The sequence below is a fragment of the Jaculus jaculus genome, chromosome X (assembly GCF_020740685.1).
Source record: "Jaculus jaculus isolate mJacJac1 chromosome X, mJacJac1.mat.Y.cur, whole genome shotgun sequence".
Taxonomy (NCBI): domain Eukaryota; kingdom Metazoa; phylum Chordata; class Mammalia; order Rodentia; family Dipodidae; genus Jaculus; species Jaculus jaculus.
The window spans coordinates 84,196,308-84,213,767 of NC_059125.1; the positions used below are offsets into that span (position 1 = coordinate 84,196,308).

Consider the following 17,460-nt stretch of genomic DNA (forward strand, 5'->3'; position numbering starts at 1 on the left):
AAATGGGTCATGCATAGTGGAGTTAGCCCACAGTTATTGGTACGATAAATGTCTCTGCACATCATGACCCAACATGTGACTCTGACATTCTTTCCGCCCCCTCTTCTGCAAAATTTCCCTGAGCCATGTTGGGTTCATCTCACATAATTTTCTTAAGTACAAAGATACTCCTTCTATCTGTTTTATTTTCTTTGGAGCAAAATAAAAATTCTTAAGGTGTTTGTATTTCAGACACATGCAAATGTACGTACAAACTGAGATGGAGCAGAATCAACAGCAATAAAGATTGAAGAAATTTCTTTTAGGAAAATTGAATTCCAAATTTAGAAATTGAATTAGAAAATTAATTTACTATTTTTCCATATGTCCTTTAGATAAATTCAACTTCAAAGAGCTGATTGCTTCCAGTAAACAAGCAGAACCACTGTTTACACAGCTCAATAATCAGTGGTTAGAGTGTCTTATTGGACCTGCTTATTGAATGGTGTGGTAATGGAGTTTTTGTAGACATGGAAAATCTATAGTAACCACAAGCCTAACTTAAGCTGTAATTACAGAGAGTTAATATTCATTCAACACCTATATACTCAAACTTGACACTTGGAAGAGAGGTATGGAAAACAAATAAATAAGAAAATTACTATGAAATTCATACCCTGCCACAGTGAGTCCAATAAATACATCAAATAAGAACATAAGAGACACACTCATGTAAAGGACTGTCAGACAAAGGAAAATAATTTATGACCCTTTCCTTCAAGGTTATTTATTATCTAATAGCACACACAAGTATGTGAGTAATGATAAGCCAGAATGAGATAGGTATCCTAAAATAGAATAAAGCAAAAGGAAAACGTCATCTGGGTGACTCAGATTGAAAGTATACATGACTTTTAATGGAAAGTAATAAGAGAAACTAAAAATACATGAGTCAAGGGCTACGTGTATGTGTGTGGCTGTGTAATGTTTAACTTTTAAAAGTGAAACAAACACACTAAAATGTAATGGAAATTCCATTAGAAATTTTACTTTGCTGATGATGTGCTAAATGTCCAAAATGAGGCATGATAATTTATTCCTCCTCTTATTGGTAAAGAAAAGACACCAGAGAGGGTATGATGAAGACTAACCTTAATCTTCTACATCTTCCCTCCCTCCCTCTCTCCCCTCCCCCCCCTCTCTTCTCTCTACCTCTTGTATATGTTATTTTTTTCCTCCTTCTCTTAGTGGGCACTGACCTGTACCTCCAAGTACCTGCATGTGGCCATCATCCACAAGAGCTTCTGATCAGAGAGACCTACAAGGTTTCCTAAAAATAATGACAGATTTCTGTCAGAGTACTTGATGACCCACCAAAGGTTAGTGGTTCTACTGCTGAAGACACCTTATGTGGTTGACGCATAAAATGAAATGGCATGGCTGGAAGTTGGAAGAGAGTCAGTCCCCAGACAGTCAGTGCGTCTAGTGCCAGAAGGCGCTACATGGGCAACTGGGGGAACATGACCAATATCTGTCCAAGCAACTCATGGTATAACCTACTTAGCAGCAAATAACCTGTGGTGATGCCCACATAAATTCAATAATGGCACACAGCCATGGTGGGGAACCAACTGCTCTTGATTTGGCTAACTGATCCCTTCAGTGGTATGGGACCCATAGCTGGAGCTGGGAAACAAGTCAGAACCATACCCAAACATAAGCCCACTCTACAATATCAAGCTATCATCAATCACGGGGTATAAGAGGGCCTACACCTATCAAACTGTCTATCAAAAAAGTAAGTGTTATCTCAATTTTCTGGGTGCTAACTTACTCTCCATTGGAGAATCTGCTTCTCTTTTCCAGATAGATGCAGATCCTAAGAAGAGAGCTGCCCCAACATACCTCAAAAGGGGCCCAACTGAAACTAAGGACAACTGGCGAAATTAGCAAGGGTGATGTTTTCCTGTGAACCGGATACCAGCACAAAGGGGAAGGAGACCAACGCAGACAAAAATCATCTCCTACTAAATCAGAGAGCCAGAGCCTCAGAGGCCCCCAACACCTCAGCACTGAAGCAGACCAAAAATGAACCCAACATGGCTCAGGGAAATCTTGCGGAAGAGGGGGCGGAAAGAATGTCAGAGTTACATGTTGGGTCATGATTTGCAGAGACATTTATCATACTAATAACTGGGGGCTAACTCCACAATGCACGACCCATTTTCATTAACAAGGAGGGTCTAATGGGAGGGGGTAGATCACAGATGAGCCTAAATAATGGTACCAAACTGCCTGTATTCACTGAAATGAAAACTAATAAATTAAATTAAAAAAAACAAATATATTAATATTCGAAGCTATAATTTTTAAAAAGCCATAATTTTGCTGTATTTATTTATTAGTGTAATGAAATTTGGTGTTGTCCCAAAAGCCAGTGTATTGAAGGCTTGTTCCTCAGGCTGTGCTGTTATTATAAGTTGATGAAGTCTTTGGGAATGCAGCTGTGTTGGAGATGCAAAATGCTGTTACAAGAATGAATTGTGTTAATTTGCGCCAAACTGGTAGAACAAAGTCTAGAACTTTATTAATTTTCTTTTTCCAATATTAGGACAAAAACATTATTAGATAACTCACTAAAGATGATCTTAAGAGAGCAAATAAGCAGATAAAAATTGTTTTACATCCTTTAACTGAAAGGTCACTAAGAAATCAAGCTTGGGTTTTTCTAAAAAACTCCTCCATTTAGACCAGCTGATAAAAAGCTAGAAAAAGCTACACTGCACTCAGCCCTATCAGAGAGAGAAGTCATCAGTGGAGAGAAACAACAATGGAAACTACAAGCCTTAAATTTAGACATCCAGGACAAATAAGCCAACAGGTACAATAGTGGTATGTCTATTACAGGGGAAACCCCACTCCCTAATTGGACTGGAGGCCTGCTCCATGGGAGGAAATATGTGCCTTGTACTGAAAGCCTAATCAAAAGCCTATGACAGGGGACACAATGAGCCCTAAGAATGTAACACCTGCTCTTGTCTGGCTAAATGTATATACTATGCTCACCAAATTGACCTGTAAGCACTTTTCTTAATGTTTATACCCATATATAAATGCTATTTTCACCTTTGGTTGGAGAAATGTCTCTTTTCAGCTGGCAGTGACTGCTGGGATGACCCAAAGGCACCATAGTGCTTAGAAGAAATGGCAGAGGAGTATTCAGCACTGAAACATCCCTATCATATGTGCCAAGGCCCAGGGTCCATTGTGGAAGAGGTAGAGGAAAGAATGTAAGAACCAAAGGAAGCCAAAGGATTGCTTACAATGCAATTATTCACACACAAATTGGCCTTGATATCTATGACCTCACAGTTCCTAGCAACAAATTCACATATTGCTAATAATAGGAGGACAAGATGACAATATCAAAATAAAAAGGAGAATAATTGTGAGAAAGAGATGTATGATAGAGAGTGAGTTTGTGAAGGGTAACATGGGGGAAGGGAGGTAATTATGATGGTTTCCTGTCTATAATTATGTAAGTTGTCAAAAACAAAAGTTTACAAAAAGAAAAGAAAATTGTGAAAAAATATTGGAGGACTTCCAGTCAAGATGGCCACCACCTAATTGCACCACACCACCCTGTGAAAGAAAGGCAAGGCATTAAGGCTTCACTGGGTCTTTTAGGGGATGATAAATCTCTAACAGATTACCAGTGGGAGGGTGCAGAGGGGAGAAAAATGGAATCACTGATTCCCTCACTTGCATTTAGCCCAACAGGCCCCAAATGCCCCCAAACAGCCACTATAGCCATGGGCCCATACTTACTGTAGGAAAGGGGACACAAGCCAGCATAGTTCCACTTGCCTCACTGAGAAGGAGCAATTGCCCTGCTACCCCCCCCCACACACACAAAGTGAGCTAGGGTAGTTCAGCCAAATGGCCTGCTTGAGCTCAGGCTCAATCCATCCATCTGCCTGCCACAAACATACCACCCATCTGTCCATGCAACCTTATCCTGCTCTGACCATTTGTCCACTTACTGCTCCAGCTGCCCACCTGTCCATGCATGAGCTCAGGCACATTCCACCTGCCCACATGAACTCAGATTCATTCTGCCAGTTTGACCATGCCAGCTCAGCCCCAAACCCAATCTGCCACACTGGACACCTGCCCATCTGCCTGCCACCATTGTCCCACCACAGGAGAGCTCAGGCTGCTTCCACATCCCACTATACATGAGCTCAGGCTGCTTCAGCATCCTGTTGCATGAGAGCTTAGGCTACTTGGGCATTCCCTCCCCTCTCCCCAACCCCTTCCCCCCTGTAGGAGTGTTCAGGCTGCTTTGGTGTCCTGCCAGACATGAGCTCAGGCTGCTTCAACTTCCCACTGCACAGAAACTCAGGCTGATCTGACCACCCACGTGTTAGCTCAGGACCACTCTGCCCATCTGCTTGCCTGCCTGTAAGCTCATTTCAGCACTCCCAAGAGGCACCCATCCATTGAGACCACAGTTCTACTCTCTCTGCCCACACACTGTACAAAAGAAATAGCATGAAAAATCAAATGGAAGAAAATCCAGTAAGATCACCCGGTCCTAGAATGAGCGTCTCTAATCAAAACATAGAAGAATCACTAGGATCAGAACACCAAAATGAAGCTATGAGCAATGCAACCCTGACCAAGCTACTGGTAGAACTTGCAGAAAAGCAACAAAGCACAGACAATCATGTGTATGCTGTCATCACTAGACTAGACCTAGTAGATGTGAAAATGGAAGGAATTAAAAGTTAAGAGATATGAAGGAGAGTAAATAAAAAGAGGACTTCAAAAATCAGCTTGTGATACTAAATGAAGACATAAAGAAATGCAAAGATTAATTCCAAGAAGCATCAAGAAAATCAGAAAATTATGTGAAAAGAGAACTTGACAGAGGGATGGAAACTACACATAGAAGAGTAATAGAAAATGCAAATCTAATTGAACAATCCCTTACCCTTTAGATAGTCTCAAGAATAGAGTCAGCCATGTGGAGGATAGAACTCCCATCTGGAAGACAAAACAGTTCGAGAGTTCAAAATTTCAATAAGTTTAAAAATTTTCTGTGAACAAAACATGAGGGAATTATGGGATACACTTAAACATCTTAACATGCAGATCATGGGAATAAAAGAAGAGGAAGAAATTAATACCAAAGGCATGGAGAACTTATTTAACAAAATAATTGAAGAAAACTTTCCCACTCTCTCAGAAGAAAGGCCCATCAAGACACAAGAAACTAACAGAACTCCAAACACAGTAGACCAAAGGAGAAACACTCCAAGACATATTGTCATTAAGACTATAAATATTGACACAAAATAGAAAATGCTAAAAGGAGCTAGTAAAAACAGTACATTACTTTTAAATATAACCCCAACAGAAATACTTCATACTTCTCAATGGAAACCCTGAAAGCCAGATGGTCCTGGAATGGAACATTTCAACTGCAAAGTCTAAGAAACAATGGCTTACAATCCAAACTACTTTACCTTCCAAAAGTATCCCTCATAATAGATGGTGAAAGAAAATCTTTCCAAGTTAAAACTCAGCTTTAAAATCATATGAACACTAACTCAAACCTACAGAGAGTACTTCAGGAAGTTCTCCACACAGAAGAATAAAATAATAAACCTCAAATGCCTTCAAGAAGCCACTCACAATAACCAAACTGAGGAAAGGCACACAAAACTTCAAAGTCCATACAAACACCAAAATACATATAACAACACAACATGGCAGGTATCAAATCAAACCTCATAGTCTATCCTAAATATTAGTGGCATAATTCACCCATCAAGAGACACAAGCTAACAGGATGGATCAGAAAATTGGACACCTCAATCACTTGACTTCAAGACACACACTTCACCATTAAAGACAGACACCTCAGACTTCCTGCAAAAATGGCAACGGCCTAGCTGGGCTGCAGATACCGGGGAAAGAAAGGCAAGAAACTAAGGCTTATCAGGGTCTTCTTGCCAGTGGGAGGGCACAGAGTGGGGAAAAACAGGGAAACACGGATCCCACCTCGGGTGGGTAGTCTACCCCCCCATACTGCCACTACACCCCACACCCCAAGTGGCTGTGCTCCGATCCCGCACCCGCCAGTCCATCGTGCAGCTACCAGCCTGCTGCACTGATGCGGGGACTTCTGCCATTGTGCTCTGATCGAGCGTGCCGGCCCGCCAAGCTGTGCTCGGTTCGCACACCCGCAGGGACCACCTCTGCAGTGATTAGGTGGCTGCCAGTCCCCCTGCTGCCATGCTCCGATCACTTGCCCACAGGCCAGGCTCTGCTGTGTCCCGATCCCGTGACCGCATCAGATGCCTCAGCACTACAATTGCACGTGCAGAGGGCCCAGACACAGAGGAAGGGCCACAAAAGTCCACACTGAGTCACTAGCGCCAGCACAGGTGCCATCCCCTACCTGTCTGTTGCCACCCATCCCCCACCCACCTGAGGTGGGACAGCGCAGACTGTTTACAGGTCCCAGTGTCCCTGCCAGAGTTTGGGCAGCTTCAGGGCTTGATACCTCAGTCCCCTTTCAAGCTCGAAGGCAGGCAGCTTTGGTGCATTACTGGGTGAGAATTCAGGCAACATTGGCGCCCCTGTCAGGCAGTAGACAGGCAGCTTTGGCAAGAGAGAGCAAAAACCCAGGATGCTTGCAACTGCCCCAGGCTGCCTTGGATTCTCATTTAGCTATATCCCAGGCTGCTCCACCCACCTACCTGCCCATACACTGACATGGGTAGACCACAGAGCAAAAGAAATAACATGAAATATAAAATGCAAGATAATCCAGACAGATATCCCAGTCCAATAAGGATTACATCTAACCAAAACATAGAAGAGTGTTTAGGATCAGAACATCAAGAAGAAGCTATGAGCAATGCAACCCTGACCAAGCTACTGCTAGAACTTGCAGGAAAGCTACAAAGGACAGATAATCGTGTGGATGCTACCATCACTAAGATAGAGCAATATGATAAGACACTGGAAGGAATTCAAAGAGAGCTAAGAGAGTTGAGGGAGAGTGAAAAAAAAAAAAAAAAGAGGACCTTAAAACTCAGCTGGCCACACTAAATGAAAACTAAAAGAAATGCAAGGATGATTTCTAAGAATCATCAAGAAAATCAGAAAATGATGTGAAAAGGGAGCTGGACAGAGCGATTGAAGTGACACATAGGAAAGTAGTAGAAAATGCAAACTTAATTGAACAAGTCCAAAACTCTCTACAGGCTCTCAAGAATAGAGTCAGCGAAGTGGAAGATAGAAACTCTGATCTGGAAGACAGGATGAAAGAAACAGTTCGAAAGTCCAAAAATTTCAGTAAGTTCAAAAGTTCCTGTGAACAGAACATGAGGGAATTGTGGGATACACTTAAATGTCCTAATATCAGAATCATTGGAATACCAGAAGAAGAATTTCAGACCAAAGGCATGGAGAAATTATTTAACACAATAATTGAAGAAAACTTCCCCTGTCTCTTAAAAGAAAGGCCCATCAAGATACAAGAAGTGAAAAGAACTCCCAACCGAGTAGAACAAAGGAGAAACTCTGCAAGACATATTATCATTAAGACTCTAAACATTGACACAAAAGAGAAAATCCTAAAAGCAGCTAGGGAAAAACAGCATGCCACTTTCAAAGGAAACCCCATCAGAATTACTTCAGACTTCTGGAATGGAAACCCTGAAAGCAAGAAGGGCCTGGAATGAAACTCTCCAAACTCTAAGAAACTATGGCTTCCAATAGCCAAACTACACTACCCGGCAAAAGTCTCCCTTATAATAGATGGTTGAATGAAAACTTTCAATGAAAAAAAGTCACCTTTACAATTATAGGAACACAAAACCAAACCTACAGAAAGTTTTCCAGGACATTCTCCACAGAGAAGAAACAAATAAACAAACACAAATGCCTACAAGAAGCAGATCACAGCAGGAAAACCCAAGGAAGACACAAAAAATTTCAAATTTCCTGAAAACACCAACACACATATACCACCACAACATGGCAGGGAACAAATCAAACCTCACAGTCATCACCCTAAATATTAATGGCCTTAATTCACCCATCAACAGACACACAAGCTAACAGGGGTATCAAAAAGTTAGACCCCTTAATCCAATGCCTTCAAGAAACCCATCTTACCACTAAAGACAGAAACCTCCTCAGGGTGAAAGGGTGGAAAACAATACTCCAAGCAAATGGGAATAAGAAACAAGCAGGAGTAGCTATAGTAATATCGGATAAAATTGACTTCAAACCAAAAACAATCAAAAAAGACAAAGAAGCCTACTTCCTACTTATAAAAGGAACTATCCATCAAGAGGATATTACAATCATTAATCTGTATGCACCAAACACAGGGGCACCACAGTACATAAAACAAAACCTACTTGACAATAAAACAGAAATAACCACCAACACCATCATATCTGGGGACGTTAACACACCATTATCAGTAATAGACAGATCATCCAAACAGAAACTCAACAGGGAAGTAAGAGAGCTCAACAAAACCATAGAGCAGTTAGACCTAACAGACATCTACAGAACTTTCCATCCCAAATTCACAGACTACACATTCTTCTCAGCAACCCATGGAACATTCTCTAAAATAGACCATATACTGGGTCACAAAGCCTGCCCCCACATATTTAGGAAAATCGACATAATTCCCAACATGATATCAGATCATAATGCTATATTCATAGAAATCAACAACAAAAAAAAACCACCAAGAATCCCAACAGCAACTGGAAACTGAATAGCACACTCTTAAACAATAAATGGATAGTGGATGAAATAAAAAAATGAAATTGCAAAACTCCTGGAATTGAATGACAATGAGAACGCATCATACCAAAACTTATGGGACACAATGAAAGCAGTCCTGAGGGGAAAATTCATAGCACTCAATGCCTTCATAAAAAAGACAGAAAGATCCCAAATCAATAGCCTAACCGTCCACCTAAAGACATTGGAAAAACAAGAAAAATCCGACACAAATAGCTCCAGAAGGAAAGAAATAATTAAAATCAGAGCAGAAATTAATGAATTGGAAACCAAGGAAACAATTAAGGCAATTGAAAAACAAAGAGCTGGTTCTTTGAAAAAATAAACAATATTGACAAACCTCTGGCCAACTTGATCAAACAAAAAAAGGAGAGAATCCAAATTAACAAAATTCAAAATGAATAAGGTGAGTTCACAACAGACATAAGTGAAATTTGTAGAATCATCAGGACTTATTTCAAAAACCTCTACTCCACAAAACTGGAAAATGTGGAAGAGATGGATAAGTTCCTGGATGCATATGATCTACCAAAGATAAACTCAGAGCAGATTAATCACCTCAATGAACCCATCACACTCATGTAGATTGAAAAAGTAATTAAAAAACTCCCAGAAAAGAAGAGTCCAGGACCAGATGGATTCCCAGCCGAATTTTATCAAACCTTCATGGAAGAACTCAAACCAATCTTTCTAAAACTGTGCCACACAATTGAAGAACAGGGAAAGCTACCCAACTCCTTCTATGAAGCCAGTATCACCCTAATCCCAAAACCAGGCAGAGACGCCACAAGAAAAGAAAACTATCGGCCTATTTCCCTAATGAACATAGACGCAAAGATCCACAACAAAATTCTCGCAAACCGAATCCAACAACACATCAAAAGCATTATCCACCTTGACCAAGTGGGATTTATCCCAGGAACACAAGGGTGGTTCAACATACGAAAATCTGTCAATGTAATACACCACATAAACAAGCTTAAACATAAAAAGCACATGATCATTTCAATAGATGCATAAAAGGCCTTTGACACGATACAACATCACTTCATGATCAAAACATTGGAGAGAATATGCATGGCCGATTCACATCTTAACATAATAAAGGCAATATGTAAAGCTCCAAAGGGCCAAATAATACTTAATGGAGAGAGACTGGAGGAATTCCCATTGAGATCAGGAACAAGACAGGGATGTTCTCTCTCACCCCTGCTTTTCAACATAGTTCTGGAAGTCCTAGCTCAAGCAATAAGACAGGAGAAGGAAATAAAAGGGATACAATTTGGAAGGGAAGAAGTTAAGTTAGCTCTATTCACTGATGACATGATAGTATATGTAAGAGACCCAAGAGACTCCATACCAAAACTCCTGAACGTGATTAACTCCTATATCAAAGTAGCAGTATGGAAAATCAATGCACAAAAATCAGTAGCATTTCTGTATGAAAATGACAGATATACAGAAAAAGAAATAAAGGACATAGTCCCATTTTTAATAGCAACAAAAAAAAAAAAAAAAAACTTGGAATAATGTTAACCAAGGAAGTAAAAGATCTATACAACGAAAATATTAAAACCCTCAAAAAAGAAATTGAGGAGGACTTGAGAAGATGGAAAGACCTCCCATGGTCATGGACAGGCAGAATTAACATTGTGAAGATGACAATCCTACCCAAGGCAATATATAGATTTAACGCAATTCCAGTTAAAATTTCTACACTGGGGCTGAAGAGATGGCTTAGCGATTAAGCACATGCTTGTGAAGCCTAAGGACCCTGGTCCGAGGCTAGGATCCCCAGGTCCCACGTTAGCCAGATGCACAAGAGGGTGCATGCGTCTGGAGTTTGTTTGCAGAGGCTGCAAGCCCCGGCGCGCACATTCTCTCTCTCTCCCTATATCTGTCTTTCTCTCTGTGTCTGTCACTCTCAAATAAATAAATAAATAATTTTAAAAAAATTAAAAAAAAAATCCCTACAGTGTTCTTCACAGAGATAGAAAAAAATGATCTCAAATTTCATATGGAAAAACAGAAGGCCTTGCATATCCAAACATATCCTCATCAAAAGAAATGCCTCTGGTGGCATCACCATACCTGATCTAAAGCTACACTACAAAGGCATAGTAATAAAAACAGCATGCTACTGGCATAAAAATAGGAGTATAGACCAATGAAATAGACTTGAGGACCCAGATTTTCGGTCAAGCAACTATAGCTACTTGATATTCAACAAAGGCCCAAACAATATAGGCTGGAAAAAAGATAGCATCTTCAAAATATTGTGCTGGACAAACTGGACAACCACATGCAGGAAACTAAAATTTGATCCACACATTTCACCATGCACTACACTCAAATCCAAATGGATCAAAGACCTAGAAATAAGACCAGAAACTCGAATACTACTGGAAGAAAATTTAGGAACTACTTTCCATGATATACGAATGGAAAAAGACTTCCTGAACAAGACCCCAGTGGTTCACGTTCTTAAACAGTCACTCAACCAATGGGATCATATGAAGCTTTAGAGTTTCTTTACAGAGAAGCATATAATAAGCAAAGCCAATAGAATACCCACAGAATGGGAGAAAATATTTCCAGGTTATCCAACTGATAGAGGCCTAATCTCTAGAATCAACAAAGAACTCAAAAGTCTAAAAAATAAGAAGACAAACACCCCTCTCACAAAATGGGGCACAGATTTGAACAGGCAATTCACAGAGGAAGATATACAAATGGCAAACACACACTTAAGAAAATGTTCATCATCCCTAATCATCAGAGAAGTGCAAATTAAAGCAACTATGAGATTCCCTAATAAGGATAGCCAACATCAAAAAATCAAATGAAAATAAATGCTGGCGAGGATGTGGGAATGCAGGATGGTACAACCACTTTGGAAAGCAATATGGAGACTCCTGAAAAAGCTGACTATAGAAATACCAATAGACACAGTTATACCCTTACTGGGCATCTACCCTAAAACCTTCAAACCACAGGCCAGAGAGGTTTGCTCAACCATGTTTGTAGCGGCTCAATTCGTAATAGCTAAAAGCGAGAATCAACCCAGATTTCCATCATGAGAAGAATGGATAACAATGATGTGGTATATCTACACAATGGAATTCTATACAGCAGTAAGAAAAATGACACAAAGAAATTTGAGGAAAAATGGTTGAACCTGGAACAGATCATTCTCAGTGAACTTACCCAATCACAGAAAAAAAAATCGATACCTAGTCTCACTCATCTACAACACCTAACCTGCATCTACCCAAGAAACCTTACATACCCGGCAAGCACCTCATGGACTAGACAATAGGATGGATGGGGAGGACGGGGAGGGCATTGAAGGGTTGAAAACAGTAATCTGGACCCATAAGGCAATGGTACCATAAAATTCTACTTCCTAAAGGACAGACCAAATGGCTGAACCTTCACTAGACCCTTACAGGAAACACCTGAACCAGAAGACACTGGAGAGGGTAGGTTCAAGACTAACCTAAATCTCCTACATCTTCCCTCCCTCCCTCTCCCACTCCCCCCTCTCTCTCCTCTCTAACTCTTGTATATTAGTTAAGTATTTCCTCAATTTCTTAGTGGGCACTGACCTGTAACCCCAACTTCCGTCTTGGGGCTACCATCCACAATGAGCTTTTGATCAGAGAAACCTACAAGGTTTCCCAAAACAATGACAGACTTCTGTCAGAGTACTTGATGACCCACCAAAGGCCAGTGGTAAGACCCTATTGCTGAAGACTCCATATACAGCTGACACGTAAAATGGAATGGCATGGCTGGAAGCCAGGAGAGAGTCAGTCCCCAGACAGTCAGCGTGTCTAGTGCCAGAAGGTGCTACATGGGCGACTGGGGAAAATGACCAATATCTGTCCAATCAACTCATTGTCTAACCTAATTAGCAACAAATAACCTGATGTGATGCCCACACAAGTGCAATAGTGGCACACAGCCATGGTGGGAACCAACTGCTCTTCATTCGGCTAACTGATCCCCTCAGTGTTATGAGACCCATATCTGGAGCTGAGAAACAAGTCAGAACCATACCCAAATATAAGCCCACTCTCCAATATCAAGCTACCATCCATCATGGGGTACCAGAGGGCCTACACCTATCAAACATTCTATTAAAAAAGTAATTGTTATCTCGATTTTCCGGGTGCTGTCTTACTCTCTGATGGATAATCTGCTTCTCTTTTTCAGATAGATGCAGATCCTAAGGAGAGAGCTGCCCCAACATACCGCAAAAGAGGCCCCGACTGAAACTAAGGACAATTGGCAAAACAAGCAAGGGTGATGTTTTCCTGATGAACCAGATACCATCACAAAGGGGAAGGAGACCAACACAGACAAAAATCATCTCCTACTAAATCAGAGAGCCAGAGCCTCAGAGGCCCCCAACACCTCAGCACTGAAGCAGACCAAAAATGAACCCAACATGGCTCAGAGAAATTTTGCTGAAGAGTGGGTGGAAAGAATGTCAGAGTCACATGTTGGGTGATGATATGCAGAGACATTTATTGTACCAATAACTGTGGGCTATTCCACAATGCACGACCCATTTACATCAACAAGGGTGGTCCAACAGGAGGGGGTAGATCATAGATGAGCCTAAGCAATGGTACCAAACAGCCTGTATTTGCTGAAAAGAAAACTAATAAATTAAATTAAAAAAAAAAAATAAAGACAGTCACCTCCTCAGGGTGAAAAGGTTGAAAACAATATTCCAAGCAAATGGGAATATGAAACAAGCATACTTAGCTATATTCATATTGGAAAAAAATAAACTTCAAACAAAAACAACAACAAAGAAAGACAAACAAGGCCACTCCCTACTTATCAAGGGAATGATCCATCAATAGGATATCACAATCATAAGTAGTTATGCAACAAACACAGGAGCACCACAGTTCATAAAACAAAACATACTTGACAATAAAACAGAAATAACTAACAACACCATCATATTTGGGGACTTCAATACAACATTATCAGTAATAGATCATCCAAACAGAAACACAGCAGGAAAGTAAGAAAGCTCAACAAAACCATAGCACATAGTCTCACTCATCTGCAACACCTAACCTGAATCGACCCAAGGTGCCTTACATACCCAGCAAGCACCTCATGGACTAGACAATAAGATGGAAGGGAGGGCGGGGAGGGAATCAAAGGGTGGAAAACAGTAATCCGGACCCAAACGGCAATGGTACCATAAAATTCTACTTCCTAAAAGACAGACCAAATGGCTGAACCTTCACTAGACCCTTACAGGAAACACCTGAACCACAAGACACTGGAGAGGGTAGGATCAAAACTGACCTAAATCTCCTACATCTTCCCTCCCTCCCTCTCCCTCTCTCCCCTCTATCTCTCTCCTCTTTAACTCTTGTATATTAGTTATCTTTTTCCTCAATTTCTTAGTGGACACTGACCTGTAACCCCCACTTCCAGCTTGGGCCTACCATCCACCATGAGCTTTTGATCAGAGAAACCTGCAAGGTTTTCCAAAACAATGACAGACTTCTGTCAGAGTACTTGATGACCCACCAAAGGCCAGTGGTAAGACCCAATTGCTGAAGACTCCATACGTAGCTGACGCGTAAAATGGAATGTCATGGCTGGAAGCCAGGAGAGAGTCAGTCCCCAGACAGTCAGCGTGTCTAGTGCCAGAAGGAGCTACATAGCCAACTGGGGGAAATGACCAAGATCTGTCCAAGGAACACATTGTTTAACCTAATTAGCAACAAATAACTGGATGTGATGCCCACACAAGTGCAATAGTGGTACACAGCCATGGTGAGGAATCAATTGCTCTTGATTTGGCTAACTAATCCACTCAGTGGTACTAGACCCATAGCTGGAGCTGGGAAACAAGTCAGAACCATACCCAAACACAAGCCCACTCTACAATATCAAGCTACCATCAATCACGGGGTATAAGAGGGCCTAAACCTACCATACTGTCTATCAAAAAAGTAAGTGTTATCTCAATTTTCCGGGTGCTAACTTACTCTCCGTTGGAGAATCTGCTTCTCTTTTCCAGATAGATGCAGATACTAAGAAGAGAGCTGCCCCAACATACCTCAAAAGGGGTCCAACTGAAACTAAGGACAACTGGCGAAATAAGCAAGGGTGATGTTTTCCTGTGAACCGGATACCAGCACAAAGGGGAAGGAGATTAACGCAGAGTAAAATCAACTCCTACCAAATCAGAGAGCCAGAGCCTCAGAGGCCCCCAACACCTCAGCACTGAAGCAGACCAAAAATGAACCCAACATGGCTCAGGGAAATTTTGTGGAAGAGGGAGCGGAAAGAATGTCAGAGTCACATGTTGGGTCATGATATGCAGAGACATTTATCATACCAATAACTGGGGGCTAACTCCACAATACACGACCCATTTTCATTAACAAGGAGGGTCTAATGTGAGGGGTAGATCACAGATGAGCCTAAATAATGGTACCAAATTGCCTGTATTTGCTGAAAAGAAAACAAATAAATTAAATTAAAAAAAAACAAATAAATAAATAAGAATCATTTTTTTAAATAGGGGAAATAAGAAAATATATCAAAATTAAGTTTTTATTAAAGCTTTCACAGATAGAAAATAAAATAAAATATGTAAAAAAAAACAAAACATAGATCACTTAGACCTAATGGACATCTACAGAACTTTCTACCCCACATCCACAGACTACACATTCTTCTCAGCAGCCCATGGAGCATTCTCTAAAATATGTCATATACTGGGTTACAAAGCCTGCCCCCAACATATTTAGGAATATTGACATAATTCTCTTCATGATATCAGGTCACAATTCTATATTGCCAGAAATTAACAACACAAGACCCAGCAAGAATCCTATCAGCTCCTGGATACTGAACAGCACACTTTTAAACAATAACTGGGTAGTGGATGAAATAAAAAATAAAATTCCAAATTTCTAGAAATGAATGACAATGAGCCCATATCATACCAAAACTTATAAGACACAATGAAGGTGACCCTGATGGAAAAATTCATAGCACTAAATGTCATCATGTCAAAGTCAGAGAGTTCCCAAATCAATAACCTAACTATCCACCTAAAGGCACTGCAAAAGCAAGAAGAATCCAACCCAAAAAGATCCAGATGGAAAGAAATAATTAAGATAAAAGCAGAAATTAATGAATTGAAAACTAAAAAACAATTAAGAAAATTGACCAAAAAAGATCTGGTTCTTTGAAAAACTAAAGAAGATTGACAAACCCCTGGCTAATTTGACTAAGCAGAAAAAGAGATGCATCAAATTAACAAAATTAGAAATGAAAAAGGAGAGACCACAACAGCCATAACTGAAATAGGAAGAATTACCATGACTTATTTCAAAAACTTCTATGCCACAAAAATGGATAATAGAGGAGGGACTGGATAAATTCCTGGACATATACCATAGACCAAAGCTAAATGCAGAGCAGATTAATCTCCTACACAAATATATTACACTCAAGATTGAAAGGTAATAAAAAACAAACTCCCCCAAAAGAAGAGTCCAGGATCAAATAGATTCTCAGTTGAATTCTATCAAACCTTCATGGAAGAACTCAAATCAATCTTTCTCAAATGGTGACACACAATTTGAGAACCGGGAAAGCAAGTATCACCATAATTCCAGAACCAGGCAGAGAGAGTTGCCACAAAAAAGAAAACTACTGGCTTATTTCCCTGATGAACTTAGATGCAAAGATCCTGAACAAAATCCTCTCCAACTGAATCCAACAACACATGAAAAGCATTGTCCATCTTGATCAAGTGGGATTTATCCCAGGAACGAGTGGTAGTTCAACATATGGAAGTCTGTCAATGTAATACACCATATAAACAAGGTTAAACACAAATACCCATGATCATTTTTTTATTAAAAACATTTTTTCTGATAGTCTATCATACTCAGTAGAAATTCCACCTTGCCAAGAGATGCATGAGAAGAGCCTAGTGCCATCCAGCTGATGATCATCAGAATGCTGCCCCACTTCCTATCCAACTGGAACTCACACATTCCATGTTGGATTGCTTCCAAATCCAGATGACCAAACAGTCCTTTATCCCCAAAGTAGACTCAAAACTGTTGGTTCAGGCATTACAGGATCCGCACCCCTTGTAAATCCCAGGTAAATCATAAGAGGAATAAAGTCCCAGCGGATGGCAAACTGGCCACCCTTGAAGAGCTGTTGCAGCCTCTGCTTGACCTCTTTGCTCAGCTTCACCATGGTGACTGCCAGACAGCGCACGGAAAAGCCTCCAAAGCAACCACCAGGTCGTGAGTCACCCATAATCATTTTGATAGATGCAGAAAAGGCCTTTGACAAAATACAACATCACTTCATGATCAAAACTTTGGAGATAATTGGCATGGTCAGGTAATATCTTAACATAATAAAGGCTATATACAAAGTTTCTAAAGCCCAAATAATGTTTAATGGCGAGAGACTGGAGGAATTCCCATTGAGATCAGGAACAAGACAGGGGTGTTCACTCTCACTCCTGCTCTTCAATATAGTACTGGAAGCTCTAGCTCAAGCAATAAGACAGGAGAAAGGAATAAAAGGGATACAATTTGGTAAGGAAGAAGTTAAGGT

At 40.6% G+C, this 17,460-nt stretch overlaps 1 protein-coding gene across 1 annotated transcript; it reads right to left on the minus strand.

The window, feature by feature from the left end:
* Positions 1-16,885: 16,885 nt before the first annotated feature.
* On the minus strand, positions 16,886-17,091 carry LOC101609030 (mitochondrial import receptor subunit TOM7 homolog). Its single transcript, XM_004666748.2, has one exon. The coding sequence runs from the start codon at positions 17,089-17,091 to the stop codon at positions 16,924-16,926; it is 168 nt and encodes a 55-aa protein (XP_004666805.2). The 3' UTR covers positions 16,886-16,923.
* Between the last annotated feature and the right edge of the window lie 369 nt (positions 17,092-17,460).

Excerpts from the sequence above, each read along its gene's own strand:
- LOC101609030 (XM_004666748.2), bottom strand. The coding sequence starts at position 17,091 with ATGGTGAAGCTGAGCAAAGAGGTCAAGCAGAGGCTGCAACAGCTCTTC.